Source organism: Gallus gallus, chromosome 19 (genome assembly GCF_016699485.2).
Source record: "Gallus gallus isolate bGalGal1 chromosome 19, bGalGal1.mat.broiler.GRCg7b, whole genome shotgun sequence".
In the NCBI taxonomy this organism is placed as follows: domain Eukaryota; kingdom Metazoa; phylum Chordata; class Aves; order Galliformes; family Phasianidae; genus Gallus; species Gallus gallus.
The window spans coordinates 7644584-7672203 of NC_052550.1; the positions used below are offsets into that span (position 1 = coordinate 7644584).

The 27620-nt window shown below is 43.2% G+C and overlaps 2 protein-coding genes across 8 annotated transcripts in view; one reads left to right on the plus strand and one right to left on the minus strand.

The window, feature by feature from the left end:
- PPM1E (protein phosphatase, Mg2+/Mn2+ dependent 1E) overlaps positions 1 to 5386 on the plus strand; it is a 59108-nt gene extending 53722 nt beyond the window's left edge. For all 3 annotated transcript variants that reach the window (XM_415871.8, XM_040650474.2, XM_040650473.2), the window contains exon 7: positions 174 to 5386. In XM_415871.8, coding sequence (XP_415871.6) covers positions 174 to 1240 — 1067 coding nt within the window. In that variant the 3' untranslated portion in view covers positions 1241 to 5386. The remainder of the gene's footprint in view (positions 1 to 173) is intronic.
- Positions 2729 to 27168, minus strand: TRIM37 (tripartite motif containing 37). 5 transcript variants are annotated; one of them, XM_040650086.2, is made up of 25 exons: positions 27011 to 27168; positions 26566 to 26667; positions 25823 to 25863; positions 25205 to 25321; positions 24511 to 24598; positions 23557 to 23679; positions 22251 to 22374; positions 21367 to 21434; positions 21051 to 21175; positions 19882 to 19932; positions 19383 to 19464; positions 18243 to 18319; positions 17570 to 17749; positions 16699 to 16813; positions 16257 to 16469; positions 15777 to 15913; positions 14983 to 15080; positions 13809 to 14009; positions 12042 to 12353; positions 11464 to 11592; positions 10760 to 10946; positions 10006 to 10124; positions 8274 to 8426; positions 7384 to 7468; positions 2729 to 4626 (listed from the first exon to the last, which is right to left on the minus strand). In XM_040650086.2, exons 1-25 carry the CDS (start codon positions 27029 to 27031, stop codon positions 4611 to 4613), a joined length of 2964 nt encoding a protein of 987 aa, XP_040506020.1. In that variant the 5' UTR covers positions 27032 to 27168; the 3' UTR covers positions 2729 to 4610. The 5 variants fall into 5 exon arrangements, with proteins under 5 accessions (XP_040506020.1, XP_040506019.1, XP_046758355.1 ...); XM_040650085.2 differs by having other exon boundaries at positions 2729 to 5054; XM_046902399.1 differs by having other exon boundaries at positions 2729 to 5054; positions 26888 to 27046.
- Between the last annotated feature and the right edge of the window lie 452 nt (positions 27169 to 27620).

Sequence of the window (27620 nt, forward strand, 5' to 3'; positions counted from 1 at the left end):
AAGATAGAACTGTGTGCACTGACCTCTATTTTTGCCTCTAGTTTGAGGGGCTGTTCCAAGTAATTTCTAACCTGAGGAAGAGAGCGCCGCTTGCTCCATGCTGTGTTAAAAGGGCTTCCAGATGCTGCAGCTGCAAACCCACGGTCTTGTGTACATGTGTTGTTTTTCCACAGGGGACGCTGAGCACAAGCCATACATCTGTGGGGACGCAGACTCTGCCTCCACTGTACTAGATGGCTCTGAAGACTACCTCATTTTAGCCTGCGATGGTTTCTATGACACGGTCAATCCCGATGAGGCAGTCAAAGTGGTGGCTGACCATCTAAAGGAAAATAATGGTGACAGCAGCATGGTAGCACATAAATTAGTGGCATCCGCTCGGGATGCTGGTTCCAGCGACAACATTACTGTCATTGTGGTATTTCTCAGGGACATGAATGCAGCAGTCAGCGTTAGTGAGGAGTCGGACTGGACAGAGAACTCTTTTCAAGGTGGGCAAGAAGACAATGGGGAGGATAAGGAAAACCATGGAGAATGCAAGCGACCGTGGCCCCAGCACCAGTGCTCAGCACCTGCTGACCTAGGCTATGAAGGACGAGTGGATTCCTTCACTGATAGAACTAGCTTAAGCATAGGGTCCGGCATTAACCCATTTGATGATCAAGGTTATGTAGACCTGACAAAAACAGAAACTAGTATGCCTAATAGTGCCAAATACCTGCCACCAATTCAAGTGTTTAGTCCTGGTATACCAAAGAATGCAAGTTTGATTAATGGTTTAACAGTGAAGAATGAGTCACCAGAGAGCACATCATCGATCTGTGGACAGAGCAATCCCAGGGAGTACAGCGCTCCTGTCAGTTTGCATGCTGCAGGGCAGAGCATCTACAGGGTGAAGGGTTTAACCCCCATCTCCTTTGGGCTGGAAGATGAACTGTTCAAGTCCTTGGGAAAACAAGTTGCATTCTTTCATTTCCGATTCTGTAATGGGAAGAGGCGACGAGGAGCCAGGCTCAAACCAAAGTTTCACACGCCGCTCTTGGCTCGTGAGCCTTCCCACAGAGAGGGGTCGGGTCTGCCCTTGCCTGTCCGAAGCCGTGGTAGCACGAGGCTGTTGGTAAGACACTCCCCATGGTGGAGGCTGCCTAGACCTAACGCTTACAGTGAGAGCATGTTTTTGATGCGAAGACAAAGTCATTGTATACCAGATGCATACCTTCATCAATGCTGTGAGATGTAACTGTATCCCTTGTGTTTCCCCTTCAGACTCCCAAAATAGACATTCCCAAAATAAAACTGGCATCATCAGGAAGAAGAAAAAAAAAAAAAAAAAAAAAAGTGGGCATTTCAGAAGTGTGCTACAGTCCCCTGCAAAGCTCAAACCATGTGTAAATAGATCTAGGAATTAACAAATATAGTTGTTTCAATCTCCACAAGGTTTGCTGGTGGTGCCACCCGAGCAATGCCACAGCCACCCGCACACACAGTATCTAGTCACACTCACCAGTGAAAGCTGAATAGCAGGGTCCTGGGAACAGATACTGGGAGGGAACAGTCCTTGAAACTGCAGGAAGGTGAACCCACCTGAGATGCATCTATGGAGCAATATGTCAAGAAAGGTTCTGGTTTAGAACTGCCAATTTTTTTTTAGAGTGGGGAGGAAGTTTCCATAGAAGTCCAGGCTGTGTGGGTTATTTTGTGTTCTGCTGTTCTGCTTTCTGTTTATTTCAGGCTATCATTAAGATGAATCAGAAAATTACATCCACTTTTGCAGGTAAAAGACTAAAAGCCATACAGGGTTTTACCAGGTAACTTAGGAATGGACAAACTAAGCTCCTGCTACTCTGTTCTCAGACTCCGATTGAGGTACAGACTCATAATTAACCTATTTTTTTCTTGTAAGATAAAACATGGAATATGAAGAAAACTGTTTTTGTAGTTTTTAAAAAAAATATTTCCTATGGCTAGGGGTGCAGCATAGGGAATTTCGTATATTTCTGGTGCTTTTAGTGGCATTTTTCTTGTTTGTCAGTTTAGGAAACTGTTCTCAGTTGGTTTTAATCAAATATGATTGTGCTTCATGCTTTGAGCCAACCTCTCTCCACCGTAACTTCATCTCAGGTCTTAAAAGAAACCACATCTGTGGAGATGTTCAGTACAGTACTGCTGTCACTCAACAAGTCAAATCAGAGAACTGCTTGCTAGGAATAATGAGCAATTCAGGAGCTGTTTGGTTTCAGTAATGATTTCTAGATGGCAGTGGCATAATTGAATATCAGGTTGCAGCACGAAGGACAGTCAGATGCTGCGTCTACAAGAAGCATTAATGCTGCAATTTGATGCTTTCCACAATGTGTCAGAAGGGCTGCCGGAGCAATCCAAAGCAAATGGAAATGCCATGGATGCCTATGAGCAGGGGATGTGCTTGGGGTTTAGTGCAGGAGGTAAAATTCTCTGACAATCCACAGCTCTGCTTTGGTTAAAGCTGAATTCAGAAAGACAAGTGAGGAATATCAGTAAACCTTATACTAATCGGCAGAGTGCTGTTGATCAAACTTGGCATCAAACAGCACCCACCAGCTCTGCCCTGCTCTTGAGGTGATGTTAAACCCTTAAGGGAGCACTGAATTAGGACCTAAGTAAGCAGGCTATTCCCATCAGCTCCACTGAATAGGCATCCTGTTACTATTATTTGTTACAATAAGACATTTGGAGGAGTATGAATAAGTAAGTCTTTGTGAGCATTTATTGTACAATTCATTATCATTTTAGCAGTAATAACTTAATAACAGTATTAGTATTTAGCTAGCATTTGCAAAGTATTTTAATATTAAGTAGTCAGGAGATTATCTAACACAAAGAGATGGCAAGGTTTGAATTCCGCCAATTTCTGCTGCTTCTGTCTTTGATGCGCTATTTTAAAAGCAGTTTTATCAATAGCAAAAGGCTTTGTGAGTAACCAGGAGTTGGAGTGTGGCTTCAGATTCCTTTGATCTTTTTCAGACTTTTTTTTAATCTTGTGGGATCATTGGCTCTTATCTGTCATCTTAGTAAGCCTTAGCTGTTGTCTGTGTTCTCTTTAGCTGCAGCATATGTTCCAAGTCAGATTTACTAAGGAAATTTGAGAAATGGTGAAATATGCAACTCTGGGGCATCTCTATGGTGCCTTTGTTTTAAATTATTCACAGTAATAATAATGCATTGAAAGTCCATCTTATAGCTGACTCGTGTCTGAGAGAATGGTGGTGTAAGTGCAATTCTTTGTAAGAGTAAATTAGAATGACAAACTGTTACGGATGACAAAACTTCTTCCCAGCCTGCCAGAGCAGTTGAAGAGCACTGGACTGCATGTGTGCTGTTTGGGGAAGGATATAGCTTTTTAGGTGTGGATTCATCAATGATAACTCTGCTACTCATACCATTTATCTCACTAGGAGAACAATCTGCCATCGTAGTTCCAGTGTGGTCAGGTTAGAAAACAAACCACAAACCATTGTATAGATAGCAAGTGTTCATTTCTTCGCTAAATGCATATTTATAGAGTAGATAGGAACCATTTGTAAGGTAAGTCCTTTAAAGTTCTATAATATTAAGTAGTGGTTATTGGTCTGATATATGCTGCTCTTGATTCTACACACTAGACAAAAAAGCAGTGCTTTGTGAAATGCAGTGTTTTCTCTTAATGCCACTGGTGATAGGAAGTAGTTCTCTTCAGTTCAGAAGCCTGTGCCCTTATTTGCTGCTTGCTAACGTAAGCAATAATCCCCCTCTAATGGTATCTAAGTGTTCTGTATCTCGTACTTTGATCGTCTATCTGGTGACAATGTAAAAATATTAGGCTAATATAAAAAGTATTTAATTGTATTTATTAACTGTTGATACTGAGATTGTCTGTGACCTGTGTTTTGTATTTTTATCGTGTATCTTAGTAGTGGTGGAATTTGTATAACAAATCTTTCCAATAAAGAGCTGAAGTATCCCTTTTCCGCATTGACACAACCCGCATCAGTTTCAGTTTACGTATTGAGCGTGTTTGCAGAACTAGGAGGTAGGTAGTGAAAACTTTTCTTTTTGAATTTATGCTGGTTTTGAGCAATGGGCTTCAGGCTGACTGAAGCTGCTCCAAACTGGCTTGCACGCTATTCACTGTGAGTGCTAGAGGGGTTCACTTAATCCCCACTCTGATAAGTTTCCTGTGCACACTTTTTAAATGTGCAACTCTGAGGAATGTCTGCGTTGCAGAGAGCAGTATAGCACCAGACCAGGGAGCTGTTAACCCATTTCGATTTGCACTAAAGGTGGGTGGAAACACATGTATATAATTTTTCTTTTACCTAGAAGTGCCATCGATTGTCCTTGCAACTTAAAACCATTCAGTATTTGATTTAGATTGCGTTATTAACACTGAAGGACAATGTCAAAGCAGACGACTAACTTATGCCACATTTATAGTGGTACATTGTCATAGACACTCCACTCTGTTTTTGGAACACTGTGTGTCAGTGAGAAATGCATTGTCCTATGGGCAGATAAGATGAGGCATAACGAGTTCCATGTTTAGAGAAATGACTGCTGTAGTTCAGGTCCACTCTCTCTTCACTAACTCCTCCCTACCCTGGCAATGGTCTGCAGGAAAAAAATAGGAGAAAGATTGGTCTAAATTAGGGGCTGTTTTAGCACAATTTTTTCACTCAGCACTAGTCCCATAAACAAAGCCATTAAAGGGGATACCCCAGCTTTGTTCATGCCTGTAATTTAGGGCAATCTTTCTTTAATTCATACCTTCTTTACAACAGGAACAAAAACTTTCTACCCTTGTATCGTGCAATAAGTAATAACGAAGCACCAACACAACCTCCGAATGTTCGTATTCTTCTCCAGTCCCTGATAATCAGGCGATCGCACTATAATACTTGCCAGCATTAAAGCTAAAGGAAATATAAATCCCACCTCTTAGGGTCTAGTACAACTATTGTATGTCGCAACTGCATCCTGTTAGTGGTTCTTTTGTTTTTTGTTTTGTTCTCTCCCTCTCCTTCACTCCAGAAGAGATCCTGAAACGGGAACAGGGGAAGCTGGCTGAGCCCACCCTGAGTACCTCCATGCATAGATAGCCAGGTGTGGGTCAGCTGCAGCACTGGGTGCTCCTGTTGAACCATCTGTAGTACCTGTTTGTGAAACTAACATGTTCTTTATGCCGTGAATAAATGAAAGCTGATCATTTAGCAGTGTTGGGACTTTCCCTTTGCAATTCTGTTCTACAGTTCACATATGAGTTTATAGTTATAACCATGTATTAGTCACCCATATTTTATTTATGAAGCTGTTTATACAAAAACTGTTGAAGTTTTACCAATATCTTAATAAAACAGTAATTTAAACCACACTCCAGCTAGTCTGTTCCTTTAAAAAGCTAATAAAGACACCTCATCCAGATGGTGGTTGCTGTCCTCATTTTTGTGAAAGATTTTCTTTGTGCTATATAGAGAAGAAAACACAACTCATTGCTGGGCTACAAGGTGTGGTTACTGGGAGAAAAACTGCCCATTACAGCAGCCCATGAGTGATCTGTTCTACAGGCACAAAGGCAATGTGCTGTCACAGCACAGGCACTTTCAGGACCAGCTCCAGTATCAGTTACTTCACTAAGGCTTCTAAACCTGTTTCCCTATCCCTGGTTTAAAATCCAGCAGCATGCAAGTTCTTCATGAGATCAGCATGGCACAAGGGTACTGCTTCCTCCTGCCCCTGCAAATGCTGGACACCAACTCCAGAACACACCATGTGGCTAATTCAAATTTCCTTCAGCTCGGGCCCTTGGTAAGAGGAAAGCATCTGTGAGTGCTGAAGAGGCAGAGCTCTGCCATTACTGCTAATTGGGCTGTGTGTAATAATCAACATGCCACTCTGTGCTACAGTAAACACACTTCACCGTCATAGTGTGCAGCTCAACACAGCCCCCCTCCAGTACTCAGCAGCAGGAAGAAGGTGTGCATAACCCACAGCAAAGCTGCAGCTCCTTCCTTCAGCTAAGCAGCAGAGACTTACTGCACAGAGAGTAAGCACGGGGCAAAACTAAGGAATCGAGGAGGTTCTACTTGAATGCACAGCTTGAGAATTCTCTACGGACTTTCATCAAATAACTCAGGAAAAAAAGTCAGCTCTACCCCAGAAGAACGTTCTGTACTCATCCAGGCATCACCACCATTCATTGCTGAGGAATAAGTCAAGCTTGCTCACAGGGCACTGCTGCTCCAAACAGCCTCTGCTGTCTTCCCTCTTTACACACAAACGTCTTGAACTTCGCACCAGATTTCAACATTCATTTTATTAACAAAGTGCAAACAGTTTTAAACTAGGAGTTGTACAGCACTTACACTGTGGAACATTCATACAGAAATGAACACCAGTAGTCAGATGAGACGAGGACAACTATCAGATACATGCTTTTTCACTAATCAGTTATTCAGCTTTCATCATAGCTTCACAAGTAGTTTAGCAGCTCAAAATGCAATGCACAGCGGCAGAAAGTTTGGCAATGAGTTCAGGTTGGTCCACATCACAGACTGAGGAAAACAGCTTCTGTGCCCACTACTTCAGCCCACCTCCACCCGCTGCAGTGCAGGAAGGCAGCAGCCTCACACCATCCATTCATACCCTTCACAGCAAGGACATTCAGACATCGGCTATTACTCCAGTGACAACAGAACACATCCTGGAACAGGGCTCTAGCACCTTCTGGACATCTTTACAGAGCATCTGGAGCTGGCAGAGCCAGCAGGAATGCAGCTTTCACAATGAGGCCTTCAAAGGTCATTTTACCCCAGTAACAGACTTAAGATGACTGCAGATGAACCACACAATGGTATTTGACAGAATGGAGTGCACACATAGCCATGAACAACAGCCTTGGACTAAGCTCCAGTGAATAAACGTACGTCTTCCCAGGACGTGACCCAGCGAGTCCCAGTGCAGTCATCTATCTGGTGCAAAGAAAGCCAGCTTTCAGTGACACCCTCGTACCAGGGCACTCCTAAGGCTCCAACAGACACAGCCTGACAAGCCAAAATCCTACACTACATCCCAAAACCCAGCCGGAGCTCCCTATTGGCAATTACATAAGCATGCTCAACTCAGCTGCTCTCTCCTTAGCACCACGTCATTCCTAAGGACTGCCTTAAAAAGGCAGATAGCTGAACAGCCCTGAGGAGGCAGGTCAGCCACACATCCCCCTGTGGCAGGCTGTGCAAACACCAATCTGTCTGCTGGAAATTAAAGAGGAATGTTTCCTTTAATTTCTGCAGCTCCAGGAGCAGCAGGGAAAGGTGCATCACAGGGATGCAGCCACCCCAGAAGCCAGCTAAGGCAAACAGTTAGAAATACCTGGTGGTGTCTTCTCCATTAACAAAGCTGAGGTCATCAGGACCAACTTGATCACCTCCTGGGAATGCTGAGCACCGCTCTGAAGCTGAAAGCAAACCAATATTTGTTACCTTCGTCAGGTGAGCAATTGGAACAGAGCAAGTTCACTTTCCATCAGCTGCAAGCACTGCTGTATTGTACTCAATCACCAACACAGCTGTACCAAATGCCTTTGACACTGCATTAAGACTGCTGTGGGGCTTTAATTTAAAGATCACTTCAGCCAAACACAGATGAGTGATGCTTTGATTATTCTGATGAGTTGTCAAGTTTTAGTGCCTGCTGCAGACATACAACAAAGCAGTAAACCAATTACTTGAATGAGCTGTTAGGTCATCCTGCTAATGCAGTGTGAGATGCTTATTCAGGCCAAAAGCCAGCTTCATCCAACATCAGATGTCACCTTACAGCTTTTAATTTCATCAGAAGGTTAAAGCTTTTCAAAGAAACATCAGTGCTGTTTTAAAAACTCATCTCAAGTGCTCAGAGCATGCTCCTGCCAATTAAGATGCAAATGTATGTCTAAGGCAGTGGTTACGTCCCTGAAGTTGCAGCCTACTTAGTGTCAGTGCTGGTACATAGGGAGTTCCAATTCAGAAGAACTAGAGCTATGGGTTTTCCAACACTTCCCCTGGGAGACTCACCTAAGCTGACATCTCAAGGCTACAAAGAGTTCCCCTCTCCTGTTTTGATCTGTTTTTAGTTAGGATCCTAAGAGAGGAGCTCTAAATCTTATTGGCTCTTACTTGTGCTTAATACCTTTATGGCACCACCAGCACTCTCCGCATTAACAGGCACACTGAGGCACCCACAGGAGCATCTGGGAAGGTCTGCTCACACAATGCATTTACCTTCACTTGAGGACTGCACAGAGAAGGCATGGTTAAACCCCTCTGACGTGGAGGTGGCATCCTCCTGCTCTTCATTTTCTGTGTCACATTCAATGTCACTGTCACTGCTCATTCCTGGCAGCAGATGAAGGACATGCTTCTGACATGACCCACCTGCCAAAGAAATGAAACAAGTCAAAAGCAAAAACAGCAGTAAGATCTCTATAGCTAAAGCAATCGATTTTCTCACATGCAAGAGTTATCAGATATCAAGAGCTGACAGAAGAAAGAAAGAGCACGTTCAGAACTAGCTGTATTTACTAGAGCACTGATGAATTTGACAGAACAGCAGGGAACAGCTTTGGAACCAGCCTAGTTTTGCTATGCAGTGTAACTTGAGAGGAGCAGTTCCAACATGCCACCAGCTGAGTGCAGACTCAGGTCCCTTCCTGTCTGAGCTGCACTCCCTGCCAGCTGCTCTGCCTACAAGTAGGACAGAAAACAAAAGTGGCTTTCTGACAGCTAAGGGATACTGCGACCATCTACTCAGATATACCAACTAGGCTGCTCAACCAGCAATACTGTTACATGTTCTCCCTACAAAAGGGAACCACAGCTCTCGATAGACAAGGTAGCTTATTTTGCCAGAACATGAGAGTACATTGGTGTCAGCCAATGACCCCTACCTCCCTTTCAAACAATTTTAGGGGTGAGCAAAGGAGTACATTCTGCTCTTCTACTTCTCCAGAGCTGATGCTCATTGCTAAGAGAAAGCAAACAGTTAAGAGAGGTGCCAACTCTACTGTAGTTTTTCCTCTGAAAGGGAAAAAAAAGTAATATTTGTTTCCTGGTGTTTTTAACAATGAAGTATTTTAGTTTTTAAAACATTTTCCTGTTAAGACTCTCTGCTATAATAGGAGAGCTGCAGGAGCACATCATGATCACGCTGCAGTGACTAAGAGCAGAAATTCAGTTTTGTCACTGAGAGACCTTCTGTAAATGCCAACTCCCACACAATATTGCACACTGCAGATAGAGATGGATGCTGGCACCTTAATATAGGCTTTGTGCTACAATTCAGTCATTGAAATTCAAATTAGTGCAGGGGTGGAAGGCAGGAGAGTTTTAGCAAGATAAGAAAAAAAACTCTTCTACGTGGACTTTCAAAAAGAATGCCAATAATACTTTTTTCCAGCATGGAAAGGATGCAGGAAGGGAGGGGGGAAAAGTTTCCTCCAAGTCTCTAAGGAAACTGGCTTATGTGCCACAACACCCAGTACAAATGGAATACTGAGGGAGGGATTCTAGTGCAAATGTGGAGGTAGTTACCACTGTGGTGTGTCCCTGAAAGCAGAAGCCAAGGTCACTGACTACTGGTTTAACTAGATAAGAAGTTATTTTCAAGGTCATGATAACAACCAGCACAGCAAAACATCCCAAGGCACATCAAGAGGTAGAAAAGCAAGTCCAGAGAAATAGAAGGCACCTTGTCACACTATCTGCTACGTCTTTACATTCATGCTGTACCACAATATCACTATTCATGGACAGCAGTGGCACAGAGGTATTCCCCTCTCATTTAGATTTATACTACAGCTGCTAAATGTTACAGCAAAGTTCAGCAGCCACAGAAACAGCTGTTGTTTTTTCTTTTTCCTCCTTTCTCCTTCAAGCTGCTTCCATTACAGAAATAAATGCTCATAGACTGGAAGCACTGTAACACTGCATTCACCCTCTACAACATCCAAGTTACCTTCTTCTGGTCCTGCTGAAGCACCCTCAGGAAGCACGCCCTGCAGCTCACCAGTTTCAGAGCTGTCTTCCAAACCACCTGACTGCGTCCCCTCTGTGCGATATCCTTTCGGATTTGATCTGAAAGAATTTAGGAGAGATACAGAAATCCACATTAGAAATGTGACCTTCATACAGCTTTGGAAAAAAACTCCTTTCAGTGCCACATCTTGTTTAACTCATCAAGTTGTATCCAGTTCCAGCTCTGACTAATTTAAACGTACTGAAGATCTCAAAAAAAAACCCTCAAAGTTTATGGTGAATATATATTTTAAAAGTGATTTTTTGTTGTTTAGAAAAAAATTAAGTACTCCATTGAACTTGGTGTAGTTACACAACTGTTATTATGAAACTGCTGAAAAAGTCACAGTGAAGAATTTTCTCTGAAGAAACCTGAAGTGGAAACCTTCAGTGAGATGATGTTATGGCAAGGAGTTGTGGGGCAGGAGACTGAGCCCAACTTTCAAATCAAAGGATCAGACTACATCAACAGCTAATCAAAATCAAAGAAAAAAGAAGAAAAGTACAACTTGTACTCTGGTTATAGAACCAAAAATTGATATCCACATGGAAGAACAGCAACCAATTAAACTTTGAAGTGATTCGGTGTTACAAGCACCTCATTTCAGCAGATTGGTATTTTTTTCTTCACAGATCAAGGGAAAAAGAGAGAAGAAAGGACGAGATGAAGGAGAGAACACACAAAAAATCCTTACCCAAGAGCACCAGCTTTTCTGGTCTTCTCCACAGCAGCTAAACCGTTTAAGCCAGAAACTCCCACATCAGAATCTGACCCTTCACAAGGCCTTTCCTCTGGCTTAGGCAGTGCCTCAGAAGCATTACTGCTAGCCAGGGGCCTGGGACAGTGATGCCGACTGCTTGACTTTGAACTCCCTGCTCCACCTGAGAAAAGAGGGAGAAATGCTCAAAGCACGCCCACTTTTAGAAGAATAAATCCAGTCATTTTACATCACTGGTTCAGTTCCAGACATGTAAAAGCATACCCTCCACACCAACCTTATGTTTTCTAAGCATCGCAGAGGATGCCATGTTCTCAGACCACACACACAGTCTCTGTTCCCCCATCTCGTGCAGTTAAAGTTCATCTTCAAGTAACACAGACACTCTCTTCACTACTTTTCCCAGCTACAGATGCAAGGCTGCTTGGCAGCAGCAAGGCAGCCACTCAAGTTGTGAATGAGGCTGAACTCAGGCACAGTGGCTGCTTACACTGTGTGCACTGTTCTCATGTGCAGAGAGGTCTGTGCTGGTACAGCAGCATTAATTAGTTTTGCAAACAGATCCAGCCAAGTTTCAGGCAAACTTCAGTTGCCACATAAAGGACTTTCTCAAAAAAAAAAAAAAAACCCTTTTGTACAACAGATACAACACACCTCCCAGCACAGATGACCTCGCTTACCTTCACAAGTTTGCCCGTCCCCCTTTAACCGAAGATTATTATCCCCACAGTCCATAGCTCTTCGTAGAGACAGGCTCCCTGCTGCTCCAGACCGAATAGGTTTGGGTGAATCTCTCTTCTTACTCGCAGCTGCAAGCACAGTTTAAGATGCAACAAGTATTCAACCAAACTGCTTACAGTATTCTGCGTTCGTGCTCATTTTAAGGGAATTTAATGACCAATGAGACTAACATGGAGCTTAACTCCCCATCGTGCACAAAATTCCTCCACCCTTCTTGTCAAAAGACATGGGACAGAGGAAAGCTTAAGTAAGCTGGGAGTTTTCAGCCCCCAGGCTGGAAAGTAGAAAGGATAAGGATAGCTAAAAATCACCTCTCATGCTGTTTGTGACTTCCCAAATTCACTGTTTCCTGAGCTGGTGGCAGTGCTGCAGGAACTTATCTAAGTGTAGGAATGGAGGAGTGATAACTGGAACAGCAAAATACCAAGTTTTGCTGTCACCACATTTCAATACAAGTCACAAGATTGCTCCTGTTTTTCAGAGCATTTATGTCCCACTCCCTCCTCTGAGTACTTACAATTCCTTATGTAACAACTGGTCACTGAAGACTTGGTCAGTAGTTCCATTCCTATTTCTTGCAGCTTGCTGCAGCCGTCTGTTCCACAGGCAGCCAAAGCACCTTGCTCAATGGAGAAGAAGTTGGGCTGCCCATCGCATGAGCCAGCATTGCTGCTCCTTACTTCTGATAGTTGGTTTTTTACGTCAGACATTTTGCTTCGTACTTCAGCCATCTGAGTTTTAAGTCTCTTCAGCATCTTCAAGTCAGGTGGCACACGCCACATCGCCTGGTGCCTCCGGAGGTCTCGATCTTTTAGAGAGTATGATGATGCTTTACCAAAGAGAAGAGTTGAAGAACAGAATAGGTAAGTAAACTGTTCTCAGATAAAAATGGACATCTGTTTTTAATAGCCGTAAGAATTCTACCTTTTGCCCTACTGTAAATACAAGGGATAAGATGCTTTCTTTTGTACTCCTACAGCACTGTAATTTAGGATGCTAGCATTGCACAACCAAGGGACAGCAGATTTCTATCCTCTGCCTGAGGAAGGGCATAGACCTTGCTCTTTAGAAAGAGCAGGACCTCTGATACTGTGGCATAAATTCTGATGACAGCTGAGCTACCCTATACTGCCAGATAAGCTTGAGTTCATGAGCCTGGTTGCTAGTTAAAATGTCAAATTTGTTAAATGTTTTCTATAAAATGTGTTAAAAGTATAAGATTCCCATACCACCATTTCACATCAACACACAGAACTCAAAGAAATCTGGAACTGGGGGAGAAATCCCCTTAAGTAGATGACACCACAAAATTGTGCCAAGAGTCAATACAACTCTGATGTCTGTTTGAAGTGCTGTAAGTTCTATAACTGTTTTATTGCAAATTCAGCTGTTCAGAGCTTTTAAAAACCTTCAACTGAGGAAGTGGAGTTCAGCAAACTCCAAATATAACAGCAGCTTTCTCTTATTTGCATGACTTGAATAAGATCTGGGAACAGTCAAACCATACACGTACCTCAGCAGCAGGTAACTCCAGCTGCACGGCCAGTAGCTTAAGATGACCAAGAACCCATTAAATACAAAAGACAAGACTAATCTTGCCTAAATAGCACAGCTCAAAATGCAGTGTCTTCTCAGTTTGAGCTGTTAGATTCAAGCAGGAAAATGATGAAAGCCATGTCCCTTTTGCCCTCTGCTTGCTTTTTTTACACAGTTTTCCAGTTCTAAGTACCTTCTTCATATAGCAGTAAATTCCAGGATTTATCTCCTCATTCACATACACTGTGCACCCAGTACTCTCAGCCACTAAATGTACAAGTTGTGTGAAGCAAGAGGTGTAACTGCTTTTCTCACCAGATAGCTGTTTTGAGTTGTTTTGTCTTCCAGTGCTAACCCTTTCTAGAAAAGGGCCTTTCATTCATCTCCCACAGCGGCTTTGAAATGAACTGCATGAAATGCATCACTACAATGTTACTACACAAAACAGCCAGCCAGTTCAGTCACATCCCCCAAGACAAGACAAGACGATACTCCCTGATAAACACTTCTGTTTTCAGTTGAGTCATACAGCGTTCTCATGCTGAGGTCACCCATCAAGACAAAGAATGTGTTAAGATGCAGCATACTGATGAGCACAGATGAGGATATGAAGAAGTCTAGCTATCAGTGTAAGTGATGGCTCGTCATTCTCTTTCTCCCTCTTCACAAATCTACTTCTAACTCTGGAATTGCATTCTCAAGAGACAGTTCCAGTTTGGTATGAAATTGAGATTTGATGTGCAGTTACCTCTGCTCTGTAGAATAGAGGCAGGTGGACGTGGCTGGAGGCCCCAGAGGTTCTCCATACCATTTCTGTCTTTCAGATCCAACAGGTGGATTAAAATCAAGGGATCAATATCCAGTAAACTGCTGCTGGCTGCTGAGCCCAGGGCACTTCCTCCTCGCCTTGAGGGTCTTCCACTTGCACTGGTGTAGCCATGGCTGGTACCTAAGGAAGAGTTAGGGGAAATAGCATGCATATAAGTGACAAGAGTTGGGGAGTTCAAGTAGATGAGGCATAAAAGCATTCCAAGAAATGTAACAAGATATCAGTATTATTTCATGGACTTATGCGTTCTGAAAGCAGTCGGATATACTTCAACAATGTTTAAGCTAAGTACCACCACAGGAGAGGAAGGGAGGAAAAAAAAAGCATTTGGCTCATATCTTCCATGTAAATCTCTTAATAAATAGAGTGAATAGATCAATTAACAAATCAATACAAGGAGCATTTATTCTCAAGGCACGCACATAAACTTTCTACCTTTTTCACCCTCCCCATTAGACTTCCACTGCAGCATTTCTGGTGAATGTCAGTTCTGATCAGGTCATCTCTATGGTTATCTCTATCACATACAAATATGCATATATTCAACATTTCAGAGTCCCATTAGCCTACGGCTCACGGTTTGGATTATAATGATCTCCAGAAGGTGTGAGATCTTAGAACACCTTTCTACTTAAACAGATTTAATAGATTTTCAATTTAAATGTCTTTCTTCTTGACTTTTAAGATTATTCACCCCCTTCCACGTAGTTCAGGCTTTACAGTGCACAAAAATCTAGGGTGAATGCATCACATGTTCAAAGGCCACACAGATATGAGTGAAAAAAAAAAAATGTTTTCCAATTTCATTTTATTGAAATTGAAGGATTTTCTAAGAGGCATCAAAGTCTCCATCCTAACTTCCACATCATTTTAAACTTCTCCAGATTTCCCCCCACCCTTCTGGTTGTTTTTAACCAAACCGATGAGATGTTTCTGCTACACTGCAATAATCAGTACAAACTACATGACGCAGCACTTCCAAAAATAGAAATGCCTGCAGAACACACAGCTTGACGTTGCTTCCAAAAAGAACAGGGGAAGAAGTCCAGCAGTGCTTTGCATATATAGGAATTCTGAAGGCTATTTTTCATACCTGATGCCCCAGGAGCAGCAGCAGCTGCTGCATCTTCCATGAGATCTCCTTCTTCCAACTCCATATTATTACTATATTCCACATCGTTTTCTCCAGACCTTAAGAGGAGATTGGGGTGGAAATGGCAGAACACAGTTAGATTCTGGATGCTCTCCTTAAACATTATGGCACGCACCATTGAGAAAGACACAGAAGCACCATGAATAGTTCCTTCTGCACTCCAAACGACACAAATTAGTGTGTGTTAATTAAATGACTGACTCACTAACCAGGAGTCTAAAAGTGTCACACAAATCCAGACTGTAAAATCTCATCCTGTAAACTCCTGTATCTGTACATGCTACAACACATTCTCACGTTTTAATGAACGTTCTAGGACTTGACATTAGTCTGTCAGCTAAGAAAATTAAGTTCTCTGCTTTCCAGTAACTACCTGTCCTCATTGCACTCCTTGATTATTGTACTCCTCCTACTGCATCACTTTCTAATACCAAGCTCTATTTCATTGCGGCGTTGATCAGTATAGAAACAAATTCCTTACTGTTTTGTCAAAGAATCTTTACAGACTATCAAGGGAAGAACCACTACAAAAGCAAAGGAAGAGACCAGAAAGTAAAGAACCAGTGCCTGGAAACTCTTTGTTTAACATCAACTCCATCAGCTTATGTTGTTTCCAGCACAGGAAATATCCCTTATGTTGCACTGACTCCCAGATACACTAACTGTAATATAACAAATGAATTTTTACTGCTTGGGAAACACAAGGTGATTATCGGCGATTTTAAGTTACTTACATAGTTTCTTCATCAATATCATTCTCTTCAGTGTTGCTAGTTGCTGTTGAACTAGCTGAAGAGCTGCTGCCATCAAGGTGGTTCACCTCATCTTCTCCAGCAAGATCTACATCCAAATCACCATCAGAGAGTTCATGCTACAGAACAAGAAGAAACATTTCAACTCAGAACTCACCAGAATCTTTCTCTCCACAGAGGTGTCACACTGCCACATAGAAGTTTGAGTCTGGAAGCACAGTAAGAGCTGGTAACAAGCAAAGTTACGTTTTATAGCTGCAAGTGGGAAACCTCCTTACAGTGGGATCAAGTAGCTCTGTTCCACAACATCTCCCTAAGATATCTCCTGCTGTCAAACCCACTATCTTCTATTTCCACACAGAGATTAAGTCTCATTTACAATTCAAAACTTCACAAATGTTTCTACTGCTAACCTATTATAAAAAGCTACACAAGAGAAGGCAAAATAAAGACGGTTCCTACATTGAAGTCTTCATGCTGTATCTTCTCTTCATCCTCGTCCTTGTTATCTCGCACTAACCCCGGAGCAGCAACACTCTCAAGCAGTGCTTCAGTGCTTGGTCCAGACTTTTTTGATCTCGTTTCTGGTCCATCATCGTTCTGGGGACTGAGGTGAGTGTCTGGAGGCGAAATGCCTCGTGACTTCTGAGTCCGGGAAAGCTCAATTGCGAGCCTCTTAATTAGAGAGACGCACAGAAACACACACAGAAGATAACAATGGAGCAGCATCATTGAATCAAATCCTTTTTGTTGACTTGCACATGTATTATATTAAATGCCAGCAAAGCACAGTACGTGTAGCTATCCAAGTAAACAAAAATGCCAAATACGAGCTTCATAACCTAGAACACTTAATTACTAGGCAATAAAAGGAGATTTTTATATCAATATACATCAAACTTACTTCTTTGAGATTATTTATTTGTTGGATATAACTTGTCTGAGCAGCTTCCAACTGAGCAATGTACCAGTGCTGATCTCGACACTTCTGGAAAAAGGTTGGTGAGCGCACCTGAAACCTGCAAAACAACACTGGGGAAGTTTCAATTTCCTGACACAGTCTGAAAAACCCTGCATAAGAACACTGGATGATGTGAGATGTCATCATAACAGACATCATGGAGGGGCAGCCCTGCCCACAGCAGCAGGGTTGGAACTAGATCATCTCTAAGGTCACTTCCAGCCCAAGCTATTCTGTGATTCTATGAACACGTACTTCTGTACTCAATATCCTGAACGCAATGAACAGTAATAGCAGGAGCAATTATAGGAGAGACAACGTATTATTGTCCCAAACCAATACTAGCAAAATCAACAACTACAAAGCATGTGACAGGAGCAAGAGTAGATCCATGTAGTGATGTCTGAAGTAGATGGATAAAGTTTCTATGTTTGTCCTAATATTGCAGTTTCCTTTGCCAGCATTACCTCTCTTACATTACAGACTTCCTTTTTTCATTCCCAAAGCTCTCCCATGCTCACTACAATTCTTAGAGAGAGAATACATACCCTTCCTTTACCAGAGTTACCTACAGATCTCCACTCAAGCAGTATTAGTGTCAAGCATAGCTCCTTCTCAAACAAATACCAACTTGTCTCAACTTGCTTTAGCAAGCTTGTTCCTTTAACACTTATGACAGTAAAACCCATTTATGAAAATCACATCACAATTATTTTAAATTCAACTAATTGTTTTTTTTTTTTTTTTTACCTCAGTAGTACGTATGATACTTTATGAAATAATAGCAGAAACCCCCCCATGATGTCTTTCTTACCTTAGGATCACAGTGTCATTTTGTCTGTTTAAATAGCCTTCGTTGGCTAACAAGTCTAGACGAAAGAATCTGTTGTAACCCCAGCATTCTCCAACTTCAAAATCAGAGGCAAACTCTCTAATTATGTTTTTAGTGGGATCATTGGTGGACTGGTGAACCATTTCTACACGGTACTCATACCTACACATAGGAAGATCACAAGGGAAAGACCAAAACAAAGAGGTCAGAACTGCTGAATGCACCAAGCCAAAGCAAACTGCCCTTTCTGAGAAGCTAGCATGTCCACCTGGAGAGGTGATTCAGTTGTAAAATGTTACTGAAGATAAGAGAATATCAGGGAAAGAAGGCAGTAGCAGGGAGTAATCTGGTAAACCAAGTCTACAGCTGCATGCTAGGAGATACACACTCTCATCAGGTGTTAAGCCAGTTTGCTTCCTTCCTTGAGCAAGCCACTGAATAACAGCCTGAAAATATCTTCAGGCTCAAAAGCCAGCAGGAATCTCATCAGTCTTTTCAGCACTGACTTCACCAGTCCCTCGCAACACTACAGGACTTGAGGCTGCTCTTTTCCAAACCCTTCAGATGCTTTAGCAATAAAAAAAAATAAAAATACACCAACAAAAAACACAACAGTATCAAAAGCCACCACTGTTCTCAAAGGAGGTTTGCTTACTTGGATGTCTCTGGCAAGCCAGCTGACAGCTCCAGGAACACAGACAGGTAGTAGCCCCGTACGACTCCATTTCCATCCTTGAAAAAATATAAAATAAAGAAATAAATTGATTAAAAACAAAACCAAAACCAGACAAAACCCACCTCTAAGCACTCTTGAAGGTTCAGGAAGTAGTTTCAGGAAACAGTTTCAATCACATTTTCAGCAGTAGCCCATTTCTTACACTGCAGTTTTGATTTCTTCTACTCTTCTGTGACCTAGAACCCTTCCGTAATTTGAATCAATGCAGAGTTCACATCTGGAGGTGCATAAGCACCTTATTTGTATCACTCACGTAGAGCTCAAAGCAGAGCTTTAGTTATTCTATTAAGATTTAAGAGCTCACTTAAGTGGCAGACTGAATAGACAAACAGTTGTCAATGTACTGGAAAACAATTAACATAACAATGAAAAAGCAGTGAAAGACAGCTCCAAATCTATGCATCAGTTTGTAACTGTCCAGCCTCCCCTCAAACTCTCAGGATGAAAACAGCTCAGGTTAAATATTAGTTCTGAAGTACTTTGTGTAAAGCTGTATTTCAAAGCCACTTCATTTTTGAAGGAAGAGTCGTTTTTACTTCTTCAGAAGAACAAACAATGTGAAAAAGTTTTGTCAGTTAACACAGAAACTGTGTCTGAATCACCAGAAAAAAACATTATGACAGAACTCCTTTTACACTCATTACCATCAAGAACAAAGAATGGTTCGACTTCAACCCTTTAGATTGAAGAAGTGATTCAACTTACCGTTTGAAAATTCATTTTAAAGCCTTTTAACAGCACACCTTACACTGTCAATCCCAAACGTACACCACCCTGAAGACTTACACAGCAGCCCACCTATGTACTGCTAGAATACAATGCTGTGCATACACATTAACCAGATTAACTTCACTGAGAACATTCAGTGAAGGATATCTGGAGGCAGAGAGGGAACACCCCACTGGCTCACGATTAATTCTGCAGCCTTATGTTCCTCCCCTCCCCCATCTTTCTACCTATGTCTGTCACAAAGAGAAACTAACTGGTATTTCCTCACAGGAGAAGCATATGCAGGGGAGTTTGGATGTGATAACAATTTTAGTTGAAAATGTAACTCACTGGGTAAACTTTTAACCTCCAACAAAGTCCTGACACTTGAAGAGGTGGACTGTAAACAGGATCTGCTCGCTGACGCAATGTACTATTGAGAGAGGAGAAAAAACATTTGCTATTGGGACAAAGCAAAACCCTCCATACACTGCACATACATTTGCACTCTGTAGGACCATCCTTCTTGCTGCATGGATGTGTAGCAGCATGAGGCCATGCACAATGTTAAGTGTCCTTAAGAAAATATATATATTCCTTGCAAAATTATCCAATCTCTGGTATGAAGAACAATAAGTACCTCGTCTTTATAATGAAAAATCCTTATCAAATTCCAATTTAGTTAGGGTTAAACTGCTGTGCACCTGGGAAATGAGATTTTGACCAAGTCTGTCATAGTCTTCATTGAAAGCTGTTAGACATTCAGTGCTTTAAAAAATATCACATATGAACAGAAGAAACAGAAAACGACTCCTCGGAGTCGCAGAAATATCGTAAGATCCATTCTTACCTGAAGTTTTCCAATACAAAAGTAGTTGAGTCATAGGCTGGAACCAATTCACTAGAATGAAGAAAATACATTAGAATTCACTGAATGAGGTGACACTGAAAATCCCAACTTTTTGAATCTTCAGAAGCACTTCAGATCACTCAGCTCATCAGAGCCACTGACGTTCACTGGGACTACACTGAGTTCATTCAGCACTTCTGAAAATTGCATTTATAAACCATTCTCCCCAGCACCTCTCCAAGTGATAAAACACAAAATCAAGTATTCTATACTATGAAGAAAAAGCAGCTGAAAGTATTTGAAGATAGATAAGAGAATTTGCCCCATTACCTCTAACGCCTAATAATCTCTTAATAGATTGAATTTAATATAAAATTCACAGCATTTCTCATGCTTGCAGTTCTATGGGGATGATTTGCAGTCAGCTATCTTGAACTCTGCAACCTCCTCAGAGCCCAGCAGTAACAGCACTCTCTTCATGAAGAAGTGTTAGGAAGTGATTTTGTCTAAATATTCTGAATTAAGGTGACCTGCAGAGGCATCTCATGAGATCCTTGCAATTATACACTGAACGATCCTATTAATTAGAGAAAAAGGACAAACCAGTAAACTACGTGTAAAAGGGAAAAAAAAAAAAAGAAATCTAGTCAGCTGGAACCCACTGTTCTGACTCCCCAGCAGGGATACAGACTTACAACAAAGGCCCTGCAGGAACAGAAAGCCTGCATGAGGCGTGGGCTGCTAAGGGAAGGCACACAGTTGGACATCTCTGGTGTATGAGCTTGGACACAAACCGAATCAGGGATATCAAGTTCAACACCAAGAAATGGATGGAACCACACTACCAGATTTCTCACGTGGCTAAGTATGACTCCCCTCCACCAGAGGTGGTTATCAGGGAATCTCTCTAAAACCAACCTAACCATCAGAAATTTATCGCCCATTCTTTTAAACCCACATATTAAAATACCTGCCGTTGATTTACATAAGGCTTATGCACATCAGCACACACCCTACCTCCCAGACTCACTACAACGTCCTCCTCCATACAGCTGAAATCTGTTTCATGGGATGTGGGATATTCTCCTCTAATTATTTTGTAAGTAGTAAAGCAGTTCTAAGATGCCATTCATGTTCAAACTGCAACAGAGAGGAAATGCAACCGTTACCTTGTGAAGTCAGGAGGAACAGGAGTAGTGACAAATGAGGCCATAGGCTTCCGGTGAACCTGCTGGAACATCATCAGGATCTCTGAACTTTTGGATATCAGCTCACTCTTACTGCATGACCGTAACTATCAGGGAACACAGAAAGAACGATGCTGACACCATCACTACAAAACAGGTATCGACCACTTTGGATTTTAAACAAATAGCTCTATCAAGTAATACTTGAAAAATAAGTAAATAAGAAAGAAGGTCAACTGAAGAACTATCCATGTGGTTATATATACCAGTGTTACATTTCAACTGTTTTCATAATCACCTGATGTTCTACTTCTTGAAGCAGGGATTCCAGAAGTTCAGTTTCTTGGGTAAGAGATGTCTTTTGACCTGTTTAAAGAAAGGAAGACCTGTTTAAAAACAAGATGACACACTCCCAAGGTTGATTGAGAAAGCATTTTAGAAGCAAGCCTACGTTTTTAATTAGAGCTGTAGCAATGAACTCATTTGAGGTTAAGACAATATTGAAACATCCTCTGTGTCCCAGAAATGGCAGGTTTATTGTTTCAGGGCACTTTCTTGAACAAAAAAGCAGGACTGACTTCTCTGCATTTGCTTTCCTCCAGAAATCTCTTTTATATTAGCAGACACTTTGCAAGTCCACTATTTCTCTGGACTTTGATGATTGTTTTCTTCATTAAAAACAGCAACAACAAAAATAACAGCCCACCAATGGAAAAAAAAACATTTAAATGTGTTTGTGAACTTCAATAGGCACGAAGACTGAGACAAGGAAGAACAAAAAAAAGACCTCTGTCACCTCTGTTGCTTACCAGGCAACAATAAAGACTTCAAGTCCTTACAGTTACGTTAAGAGAGGGCACCATAACAAAGATGCCTCTCTTGGCTAACACCAATGACCATGGAAACACACTGCCACTGTGAGAAAAAGCACTGAATATCTTCCAATTAAGCTCAGGTGTTCTCTGAGCTATTTATTATACAGGAGTTTGAACAAGCTACCTCCAGCAACTCAGGGCTGCAATGCAGTAACTACAATATTAAATACAACCTTTACTGCAGGTAGTTTTCTGCCAGTTTCCCAGCTTAATACCATTAAATTGCATAAGCAGTCATGATCCTATGCTAAGAAAGCTCCTCAGTGGATGTACACATTTTGAATACATGGCTCCCATTTGTACCCACCCATCAATGTTATAAGCTTATTCTTCAGCTGTGTGTCCAGCCGGGCGATCATCATCTCCACTGCATTCCTGATCTCCCGAACTCGTTCATCCTTTGCACTGCGCACCGCCTCCACGTTCCTCTCCTAAAAGAGGGTTCAGGATAAAAAAAAAAACAAAACACTATGCACAAAGAGGGAGTACTCACACTTTTGCACATTGTACTCATTTACACGACCCCAGAGATTATAAATCCATAGAATGGGTTGGGCTGGAAGGGGCCCTAAAGATCACCTCGTTCCAACCCTCCTGCCATGGGGCAGGGTTACCACCCACTAAATATGCAACAAGGCCTTCTAGAGGCCCTTCCAGCCCTTCCCTATGAGAAAAAAATAAAAATCCTGGTCCTAATCAACTCAAGCTTCCATGTTTAGAATAAGCAAATAGGAATGTGTTTTTAGATGAGCTACATTACAGGTTATTCCTGTTGCCAAACTAAGTACTTCATTATGATGTTATAAATATCCTTCAACTCATGTTGAACACATAAGTGTGCCCTCTGGTGGGTGACCAAAGGTTAACAGCAAACTTGAGCAACATTTTCTCAACACAAATTCACCATACAAGGATTATTCAGCATCAAGTTTAGGAATACAACTAACAGTGCTTCTTCTGTAACTTGGCTGTATAGAAAAAAAGAGTTACTTAACTGGAAACAGGAAAAGTTGGATAGAACTTCTGCCCTTCTTCTTGCAAGGGATTTTTCTACATTTTACAAACACTTCCAAGTGAACCCTTTGGCAACACAGTGTGGTCACATCTGCACTGAAGCAGAGCTAAGCCACCACTGCGTGCAGCCAACAGCTGCCTGAGCTACAGCACACCCAGGAACCACTGACATTTGTTCCTAAACAGGCTGTATTCAGGCTCCAGCACACTTGTATTTTATTTTCCCAAAGGAAAGGGAATAAGATCTGCCAGAACAAAGCACTTGTGTGCTGGTTTGGCACAGCAGACTGCACATTTTGTGTATTACCTTCAAAGAACTGCCTGAGTTTACCTTGACAGACCACACTCCAAAAGAATAATTCCCTGCTCGCCAACGCACACCTTTTCTGTCTCACAATTGCAAAAACAATATTGAGAATGTATAAATGTAACTAACAAGTGAAAAATCTCTCCATATGAGATAATGTTTGCTTTCACAGAATGAACGGCACACAGGTACCAAAAATATCTGAGCATATGAAGTTGTGTACTATTTCCATTATCCTCTGACAGTGGCACACTGCAGGAAAATGGGCTGCTATTTTGAGTCAATTTCTTACCACTTCTTGCACTAAACTGATCAGTTCCATGAGTCTCCTCCTGAGCTTCGCCACTTCTTCGTTGACTTTTGTAACGTGTTGTTCATATATTTCTGCCAGTGGCTTAAAAGTATGTCCTCCATGCTGTTAAAAGTGATAATAAATACATCAAAAGAGGAGAACAGAACATCATTTTAACTTCAGTCTGCTCCTATTAAATTACTGACAGAGAGGGGAAGAAAGCCTCCTTGTGTATGGAAAAGTGCCAAAGCAGACACCAAGTAGGAAGTCTGTCTTTTACTTCCCTTCATAAGAAGTCATGAATTTGCCTTTCATAACATCCAAACTTCCTGTCAAGAATTATTTGAAGTCCCCTAAAAATACACTGCTTTATTCACTGGGCAGCTCTAACCAATCAGATAGAGACAGAAGGACTATTACTACTAAAACACCCTTCCCAAACAAAAGCTGCATACTTACAGCAGCATTCAACCACCTCTATTCCAAAGCATTACAGCATCTCTCCCTGAAATATTCTACTGAGAGGATAATAAGCAGTGTGGTGAACTGCAATGCTAATACACCTTTGCAGATATTCAGGAATACTACCCAGAATGTTTCCACAACGTATTATCTAATTGCTCTGAGAAAGACTGCCTCCTTTACCCATAAAATTCCTCACCATCACCTACTGTTTGTCCACGACATCTTGAAGCTTGCTACCTTCCTTGTTATTTTAGCTTCCTTTCAGCAAAAATTCACTTTGCTTCTCTAATTAGAAACACAAGAGATTGCCTTTCAAAACCCACATTTACAATAAGTTACAAAAGCATGCACAGCTCTAGTACTGGCACGGTAACTCAAGAGCCAAAAATCAAGCTTCATAGTTCCTCCACTTCCTCAGACTGCAGCTGGACACGATGCTGGCAGCTCCTCACTGCAGCACCCTGCTGCATTCCGGCAGGCTGCTCTTACCATTCCTCCCCAGAGCGCACACTGGTGGCAGATGCACTTCTTACAGGTCCAGCAGAACACACTGAGCTTTTCATGATGATTTTCACACCTCAAGTAAAACAGAAAAACAACATATCAACCACAGAGAATACATATAATAAAGTCCAGAACTCCAGTAGAGCATAAAGCATTAGCATAGATTCACAAGAACGGTCAACAAAAATCTTCTGTAGAACAAACATCCCTCGTATTGTCAGGAGGGATTCCACAGAGTCTATTCATAAAATCAGACTTATGCCCAGCAGGTAGAGGTTACTGCCCTGAATTAAGCCCAGCCCAGCCCAGGCAAACCCCCACTGTGTCTCTGCCTGCTCCTCCACCAAGTGGAGCTTCTCAGGAACTTGGAGAAGGCACAGAACACACCATTAGTTGCTGTCCATTGTTCAGTGTTTCTTCTCACATTTTCTCTCATTTAAGCTCTACTCATTCAAATGAGAAATGGTGTAATTTAGGAGCTTTGCATGCTATAATAACAGAAATGAACTCCGACTTTCAGAGACAACATTGATGACGTCCATTCAGTAACGGCACAATTCAGCTTTTAAATCAGAAAACAATGTTTGTTCCGTGACTTAAAATAAAAACAAGATGACATTAAAAGCTCATTCCCATAAGGCAAACTGCAAACCCTTCATGTGAGGAATGCTCTATTTACTTGTCTTTCTCATTTTCTTCGTGCTTTGTGAGATTGCACAGTTGAAGTGTATCGAGCTGCTGTGTGACCTCCTCCGCCCAGCGGCAGTTGACGAGCTCTCGGAGCTGCAGGGGGGCTCTGCAAGAAGCATTGCTAAGAGTTACAGCGAGAACTGTGCTCAGGAGCTAGAAGAGCACACTGAGATGAGATCAGTTCACCAGGTCCACGTCAATCAAAAAGTCAATAGTTGTTGCAGAAAGATAGCAATGCAATTTAAGCTGACTCGCCCTTAGTGGAGGAAGATCAAACCACCCCACAACTACACAGGGACACAGAACTGCCCTTACATCCACACACTGCTGGATAACAGTGGGCAAACATTCTATTTCTCAGCACTTCAATCCCCCCCATTATTCAGCCATCCCTACAGCCGTGCTTCAATGAACACCTCTGTAAAACAGAAATACTTACCTCCTTACAAGCCTTTCAAAACTACGGATCAAATACTTGAAAAGCTGAACATGAAGTTCTGCAAAAATGATTGGCTGTTTTCTCAAAGACCTCCCCTTCCTTAGGGGGAAATACACCCCACCTTCCACTCACACAGACAATGCATCCCTGGTATTCAAAATCCCTTACCTGCAATGAGGGCACTGGGCTCTCTGTTCTGTCAGCCAACGCTGCAAAGGAAAAAGGAAAGTCTTTAAAGAAGCAGCAGGAAAAGAACTGCAAGCCAAAGCAACCTATTGCGATTCACGAGGTAATTCTTCTCATTAGTCTTCTACTTTTCCTTTACAGAGATCTGAAATCCAACTATTCAATCACTTGTGACAAAAGGAACTGCTATTTGTATCTGAGAAACGGGACAGCTGCAGCCCTCAAACCACTGCAGTTCAAATGAGAGCAGGAACTCTGCAGCACCCAACGCTCCAGCAGAAGCTCCATACAGACCTGGTGTGGGCTCCCAGAGCTGCAGGCTGACAACCATATGGCAGCAAAAGGAAGCAGAAGATACCTCAAAGAGCAGGAATGCCTTCTGTCACTTATTTCCCCCTCGTGAGCTGCTGGCACACAAGTCAGACACCTGCAGACCAATGACCAACCAACCCCACAGGGACCCTCTGAACGTTTCCCTTCCAGAAAGCTCCACGCAAAGACCAACAGGTGAGGAAAGAGCGTTGAAGGAGGGGTCACCACACAGCTGCTTCTGAACAGCAGATCTTCCAGGCAGCCCCTGAACACAGCACACGGCCTGCTGAGAGCACAGCACAGGGAGTGCCCCGAACCCCCGAGGAGGGCAAAAAAGAACGCACTGCATCCCGAGGAGCGGCTCCTGAGCTCAGATACGTGCAGGAGTGAACGATAACGAGGAGCAAACTCACCCGAATGCAGCTGAAGCAGCACAGCTTGGAGCAGTGCGGGCACAGCCGCGCATCGCGCAGTTTCTCCATGCAAATAAAACATCGGAACACTTCAGCAATGCTCTGGAAAAGGACAGGTCGTGGCTGTTGTTACCGCCTGCGCTTCACACGCGCCACAACGGCGCTGCCGGGCAGAACGCCGAGCTCAGCAACCGCGGTGCCGTCCCGCAGCGCCAGGCCGGGCAGCACGGCTGTCCCGCACGCCTCCTCGCACCCATTTTGTGCCGCGCTCCTTCAAGGAACCGCTCCGCCGCCCCCCCGGCCCCGTTACGGCACACCGCACCCGCGACGTTCCGGCGCCGTATTCTCCAACCCGCGTTACGCCGCAGAGCCGCGCGCCGCCCCGCGCAGCGCAGCGCACCTGGGCCGCGCCCCTGAGGGAGCGCAACCGCCGCCCGCCGCTCACCTCCACGCTCTGCTCGTCCATGGCCGCGGCTCTCCCGGAGGGAGCGGGCTTCCCCCGGCTCCCTCGGTCGCACACAAAAGCGGGCAGCGCTAGGAGCCACCGCAGACAGGCGGCGCACCGACGCTCCGCACCCGATCGGCCGCAGCCATAGTGGCGGCAGTGGGGCGGAGCCGCCCGTCAACGAGCCCGCCCTGCGCAACGCACTGCGCACGCGCGGACAGGCGGCGGGGCGGGGTCAGCTCCCGGCGCGCGCTGCGCTGTCCGTTGCCGTCAGGCGTTGGCGGCGCGTGTGCGGCGCGGGAACGTTCGCGCGGGTGAGGCGCGGCGGTGCGGGGCTCTGTCCGCGTCCGACACCGCACTGCGAGGGCACGGCACGGCACGGCACGGCACGGCCTCTCCAGTCCCGCGGGCGCTGATTGAGAGCTCTCTCCTTTGAGGGCCGTCATTTGTCACAAAATCAGGAGCTTAATGAACTTCAGACCTTCTGCTTTCTCAAATATGGTGGAAATCAACGAACCAAACAGCTGAGGGTGGTCAAAGGCAGCTCTGAGCGCACCGCCAGAGCCGTCCATCTCTGTGGGGCTGCAGTTGTGCTGGAGTGTGCAAAAGG